The sequence below is a fragment of the Hemicordylus capensis genome, chromosome 4, assembly GCF_027244095.1.
Source record: "Hemicordylus capensis ecotype Gifberg chromosome 4, rHemCap1.1.pri, whole genome shotgun sequence".
Taxonomy (NCBI): domain Eukaryota; kingdom Metazoa; phylum Chordata; class Lepidosauria; order Squamata; family Cordylidae; genus Hemicordylus; species Hemicordylus capensis.
The window spans coordinates 6,310,016-6,316,530 of NC_069660.1; the positions used below are offsets into that span (position 1 = coordinate 6,310,016).

The 6,515-nt window shown below is 50.8% G+C and overlaps 1 protein-coding gene across 1 annotated transcript; it reads left to right on the forward strand.

Moving 5' to 3' along the window:
- The first annotated feature begins 397 nt into the window (after positions 1-397).
- On the forward strand, positions 398-4,573 carry SLC52A3 (solute carrier family 52 member 3). The gene is made up of 3 exons (XM_053249447.1): positions 398-1,482; positions 2,191-2,314; positions 4,361-4,573. The coding sequence occupies exons 1-3, from the start codon at positions 413-415 to the stop codon at positions 4,571-4,573; spliced, it is 1,407 nt and encodes a 468-aa protein (XP_053105422.1). The 5' UTR covers positions 398-412.
- The last annotated feature ends 1,942 nt before the right edge of the window (positions 4,574-6,515 follow it).

A 6,515-nucleotide genomic window follows, 5' to 3' on the forward strand; every position in this document is an offset into this window, starting at 1 on the left:
ATCCAATAGGTCCCTGTGATGTTCCTGTAGCCACATTTCTCACAGTACTCACAATATCAACAGCAATCAAAGGGAAGAATTCTAATTTTTCCAGCAACATATTTGAATTTTTTGGGGGTTTGTGAAAGTTCATAATTTAATGACCTCTGGAACTGGGTACATTGTAAAAATAAAACCTATGTAAAGAATGGATTTTATTTTTGAAACCATGTTCAGATTAGAATTTGCTTGAGAATTTCCCTCGGGTGCATATAGTTGGGTTCTGCTTCAAGTCTTTCCAGACAGTAGACAGGGAGGCTGAACTGCAACACAGCCCCGGCACCCCCTCAACTAATTATTAATTAATTAATTAATTAATGCACCTCCCTTCTTTAACAGGAATCGGCCTCCCCTTCTTGGGCCACGGAAAACCATGGCTTTGCTCACTTACCTGCTGGCCTGCATCTTTGGAACAGGCGCATGGATGGCCATCAATGGTGTGTGGGTAGAGCTCCCCCTGCTGGTGAATAAGCTGCCTGAAGGCTGGTACCTTCCTTCCTACCTCATCATCATCATCCAGCTGGCCAACATCGGGCCTCTCTTCATCACCCTGATGCACAAGTTGAAGCCCGGCATGCTGAGCGAGGTGCCCGTCATTTGCACCATGGTCTCCACCGGCGCCATGGCTTGCTTCCTGTTGGCCTTCCTGTGGGACTATACCACACCTATAGCCGGAGGGCAGCACAGCACCGCTTTCTTTGTCCTGGCCTTCTTCCTGTCGCTGGTGGACTGCACCTCCTCCGTCACCTTCCTGCCTTTCATGGCACGCCTCCACCCTCGCTACATCACCACCTTTTTCATCGGGGAGGGCCTCAGTGGGCTAATCCCAGCCCTCTTTGCTTTAGCCCAGGGCTCTGGGATCGCTACCTGCGTCAATGTAACCACCACAAACAGCAGCATAACTCACAGCCACACAGCCTTCCGCAACACAACTGCTGGCCATGTCCCTTTCCACGTGGAAACACGCTACTCCCCAGCCAACTTCCCCAGCCTGGTCTTCTTCATTGTCCTGTCCATCATGATGTTCTCCTGCCTGCTGGCCTTCTTCTTCCTCAACCGGCTGCCCAAAGTGTGGGAGCTTTCGAAGCAGAACCTCTGTGCCAGCGATATCACCCTCCACTCAATCCAGAAGATTCCTGCAGATGGCCAAGGACCAGCAGAAGCCGGCCATTTCACCAGCCACCCTCTGGAGGGAAAGGCGGCGAGCGAAACCATAGGATCTGAGGAGGCGGATCCAGAGAAGAAGGTCTCTTACTCTCGAGCCAAGTTTGTCTTCATCTACTGCCTCGTGGCTTGGGTGAATGCGCTCACCAATGGAGTCCTGCCCTCTGTGCAGAGTTACTCCTGCCTGCCTTACAGCAACCTGGCTTACCACCTGTCTGCAACCTTCAGCTCCATGGCCAATCCGCTGGCATGCACCATTGCTTCCTTTCTGCCCAGCAGGTACGTCCCCTCCCCTCCGTTAACCGTTTCCCCAAGGCACTTTTCACAGGGACCTAGGAAGCTGCCTTCTCCCGAGTCAGACCCTTGGTCCATCTAGCCCAGTCTTGTTTACACTGACTGGCAGCAGCGATCCAGAGTTGCAGGCAGGACAGTCTCTCCCCACTTGACCTGGAGATGCTGCCAGGAATTGAACTGGGGCCTTCTGCAGCAAGCAGGCTGATGCTCTTCCTCTGAACTACGACCCCATCCTCTAATGGGAATATCTTATAGCGCTCACATGTAGTCTCCCATCCAAATGCAAACCAAGGCAGATCATGCTTAGCCAAGGAGACAATTCATGCTCGCTACCAGCTCTCCTCTCACCACAAGACCAGCCCTCCCCCCCTTTCAAATTTCTTCAGCTCTATCTATGCTTCATATTTATTTGTGGTGCTTTTCGGGAGTGCTGACGCCCAACTCTCCCGACTAGTGTGGAGCTCCCTGAAAACTCACCTCTTCCCCTGCACTCCAGGGAAGATGAAGACACTCAGGTGGCCGGTGTCCCGGCAGAACCAGAAACCATCAGCCTTCGTCATGGCCTTTAAATTAGGCAGGGGCAGCCAGTTCACCATTCCACGCGGGACTCCACTTTGGGGCCCACTTGAGATTTTTGGTAGCCCCCCGTTCCACATGGCTTGAGGCTTTGCTCTGTTTCCCTCTCCCGCTCAGGTCCCTCCCCCTCCTGGGGCTGCTGGCAGCTGCTGGAACAGCATTTGGGGTCTACAATATGGGCATGGCGGCCCTGAGCCCGTGCCCCCTGCTGCAACACTCAGACTGGGGAGATGCACTCATTGTAAGTAGCTGGCCCTGGAGGCCCCAGCAGCTTGGGGACCCATGAAGCGACACTGCTTGATGGTGGGGGTGGGGGTAGGGGGCGGGTGCACACAGAGCTGATCCTTGCAAAGCAGCCTAGGCCAGGAGTTCCCAACCTGTTGCCCTACTCTGGATACTGCTGAATGGAGACGTGCCTCAAAAGCAGAGGTGCACCTAGGTAATTTTGCACCTAGGTAATTTTGCACCTAGGTAATTTTGCAGGTAATTTTTGCACCTAGGTAATTTTGCAGGTAATTTTTGCATCTAGGTAATTTTTGCACCTTGGTAATTTTTCAGGTAATTTTTGCACCTAGGTAATTTTGCAGGTAATTTATAGATCTAGGTAATTTTGCAGCTAGGTAATATTGCAGGTAATTTTTGCACCTAGGTAATTTTGCACCTAGGTAATTTTGCAGGTAATTTTTGCATCTAGGTAATTTTTGCATCTAGGTAATTTTGCAGGTAATTTATAGATCTAGGTAATTTTGCACCTAGGTAATTTTGCAGGTAATTTTTGCACCTAGGTAATTTTTGCACCTAGGTAATTTTGCAGGTAATTTTTGCATCTAGGTAATTTTTGCACCTAGGTAATTTTGCACCTAGGTAATTTTGCAGGTAATTTTTGCATCTAGGTAATTTTTGCACCTAGGTAATTTTGCAGGTAATTTTTGCATCTAGGTAATTTTTGCACCTAGGTAATTTTGCAGGTAATTTATAGATCTAGGTAATTTTGCACCTAGGTAATTTTGCAGGTAATTTTGCACATTACCTAGGTAATTTTTAATTTTAATTACCTAGATGCACCTAGGTGATTTTGGCACCTAGACTTAAAGGTCTCGGGCAAAGAGTCTAGGAGGAAGGAGCACAAAGCAGAAGCACTCTGCTCCCCAGCCGGCCTCCACCAGCCGATTCTCTTGCTCCAGTCCCCAAAGGCTGCCTTACCATGAAGCAGGTTGAAGGGGTCACCCCTGCCCTGCCGCTCCCCCAGCTTTGCTCCCTCTCCTCCTTCCCTCCCTTTCCAGCTTGCAGAAAGAAGAGGGGGCACGTCAGCTGCCCCAAGTGGCTGGTGTGTCCTCCCTACTCATGCTACAAGCAGTAAGAGAAGGGTGTGGGTGGGGGGGGGGGACTGGCTGGTTCATAGGAACACAGGGAGCTGCCATATACTGAGTCAGACCCTTGGTCCATCTCGCTCAGTATTGTCTTCACAGACTGGCAGCAGCTTCTCCAAGGTTGCAGGCAGGAATCTCTCTCAGCCCTGTCTTGGAGATGCTGCCAGAGAGGGAACCTGGAACCTTCTGCTCTTCTCAGAGTGGCTCCATCCTGAGAGGGGAATATCTTGCAGTGCTCACACTTCTAGTCTCCCTTTCACATGCAGCCAGGGTGGACCCTGCTTAGCTAAAGGGACCAGTCATGCTTGTTACCACCAGACCAGCTCTCCTCTCCTCAGTCACCATTGCGGGGGTGGGTGGGTCGGGCAGGGCATGGCAGGGCAACAGGAAGCTTCTGCTCCGTGCTGGCTGCTCCTCAGCCCCTTCCTCATGGGCCTTCCAGGAGGTCCCCATCACAGGATGAACTAATTGACTGTGTGAATGCACGTCTGTATGAAAGAAAAAACAGATCAGCTGATGGCTTTTTTCATAACAATGTTAGGGGAAAGGTCATTGCTTGATGCGGAGTCACACAAGTTTAGATTCACAGAATCACAGAGTGTTAAAGTTGGGAGGGACCTCAGAGGCCATCTAGTCCAACTCCCTGCTTAGTGCAGGAAACGACTTCAGCATCTCTGGCCAACGGCCCTCTACCCTCTCTCTGGAAGCCTCCAGCAAAGGAGGACCAACCACTGCCCAAGGCAGACTGTTCCACTTTTCATTATGTCCTGATTGCCTTGACCCCCTGCAGACGCTTATGGGCCCTCCACTGTGGAATGGTTATACAGAGGAGTTGTCATTTGTTTGCACTGACTGTGGGAAAGGCATCCAGACCCAGAGGCTTATAGACATCTTGTGCCCCCTTTCTATGCCAACAGGTCATCTCCTGGGTGCTCTTCACTGGGACGCTCAGCTATGTCAAGGTGATGATGGGGGTAATCCTCCGAAGCCACAGCCACAGCGCCCTCGTGTGGTATGGAGCAGTAGAGCAGCTGGGCTCTCTGCTTGGAGCCTTGACCATGTTCCCCTTGGTCAACATCTACAGCCTCTTCAAGTCTGCTGACTTCTGCAATTTCCAGTGCCCAGCCTGATCCGAGAAGGAGATGTGAGCTGCCATGCGGGGTTGCTGGGCAAGGCAATCCTGGACTCGATGCTGTGGGGAAGCTCCTCTCTCTCATGGGTTCCGTCACCAGCAGGTTGCCTCCCCACTCAAAGCAGCCAAGGTGTCGATGTCCTTGACAGGCCAGTAGAACATTTCTTTAGGATCAAGCCAGGCCCCCAAAGCAAATGGATATGAGGGGTCAGGCAAGCATCCTGATGACTCTGCTTCTGAACGCCACCAGTCATTTTGGCAGCAATAGGGCAGTCCATGCCAGCATGCATGGCAGGCAGGAGAAACTGCGAGGGGGTGAGCAGAGAGCTGGCACAGATCATGGGGCCACCACCACATTGTCTGCCTGCAGGAAGCTGCAAAGCAGTTCTGCTCAGAGCCAGTGACTTAAGATGACCTGCCCATGTGAGCAAAGGGTTGCTATGGGCTGGGGGGGGGGCGGAACAACCCACCCACCGCCAAGCAGGACAGGCCCCAGTGATGCTCAGTCTGGCAATGCATAGACCTTCCCCAGAAGGCAGCTTGTGGTGCCCCAGAATTCAGCCCAGAGCCACGGGAGACATCCTGGGGAAGGGAGAGCTTCTCCGTGACCTTTGCTAACTCCAAGTCATTCCGGACTTCCATAAAAACTGGCCTGTGCTTCCATCGTGGCATTCTGGAGACAAAAAAAGAGTGACACCATCAGACTCCCGGATTTGTTTGCCTCACGGCATCTGCTGCTCTTTAGGACAGAAACTCCAAATGGCATCATAAACAACATCCATGCCGTTGTGCTGGTCTTGAATGGGTAAGCTAAAACTGGCCCCCTGGCCCCTGCCTGAGTCACCTCTCCTGTCCAGGGTGCTTTCCAGCTAGCTGCTCAACAGCAGCAAAATGCCTCCATTTAGGCAAGTCACATTCAAAATGTAAACAGCAGGGGGAGCAGTCTCATGGAAAATAACACACACCCCCAAACAGCAACCTTTTAATGCTGGATACACAACGTCATAGCACTATATTGCAGCAATTAAATTCGAAACAAGGCTTTGGAAATGTGAACAGCACGCTGCTGTCCACGTAGGGACTGCAGTGTCACGACTCAGGAAGCTTGGAAGCACACTTCCGAGATACGACGTGACCCTGTTGCAGGGTCTAATCTGGAAAGCGCCCAGGACACTTGACTCCGCTGTTGCCTCCCTGCTTCATTTTTTAATGGGTTTCCTGGAAGCATCTGTCTGGTCACGGCTGGAAACGGGATGCTGGAGTAGATGGACCTCAGGTCTGGTTATATTGACAGAATGCTCAAGGGAATTTGCATTTATTGGTTTCCTCATATAAGTAATTTAAAATTTTATGTCACTTTTTCTGCAAGTTACCTAGGACAACATACATGATCCCCTCCACACATACACACCTTACAGCATCACAATATCCCAGTGAGGTGGGTAGGCTGAGAGAAAGTGACTGGCCCAAGGGGACCCCATGAGCATAGTGGCTGAGATGGAATTTGAACCTGGGTCTCCCTTGTCCCAGCCTAACAGTCTGCACTACCCTGCCTTGCTGTTCATGCAGCCCACATCACTGGCTCCCCATTGACACGCGGTTACAAATACCCATTTGGATGGAGGATGGAGAGTTCAGGATATGGCAAGTTAAGATGTGCACAAGGGCTTCCATGATCTTTAGAGGTGGGATGGGGGAAGAAGAGGTAAAGAGCCCCTCGGTAATTTCCATATCTACCCAAATCAAAGATGCCTCTGAATTTAAGACAACTCCCCTTAAAAAGAAGAGGTTAAATATGGGCTATACCTGCATTTACTTGAAAGGAAGAGGACTCTAGATTTAAGACGACCTCCTGATTTCTAATATCTAAAAACTTGCAGCGGGGGTAGGGTGGGGGAGCTTGGATTCAGGTAAATACAGTCATTCTCTTAAAAAAAAAA

Bases quoted from the DNA above. Each gene is read 5' to 3' on its own strand.
- SLC52A3 (XM_053249447.1), top strand. From the start codon at position 413: ATGGCTTTGCTCACTTACCTGCTGGCCTGCATCTTTGGAACAGGCGCA. The intron at 1,483-2,190 runs GTACGTCCCCTC...TCTCCCGCTCAG, and splicing joins GCTTCCTTTCTGCCCAGCAG to GTCCCTCCCCCTCCTGGGGC. The intron at 2,315-4,360 runs GTAAGTAGCTGG...CTATGCCAACAG, and splicing joins ACTGGGGAGATGCACTCATT to GTCATCTCCTGGGTGCTCTT.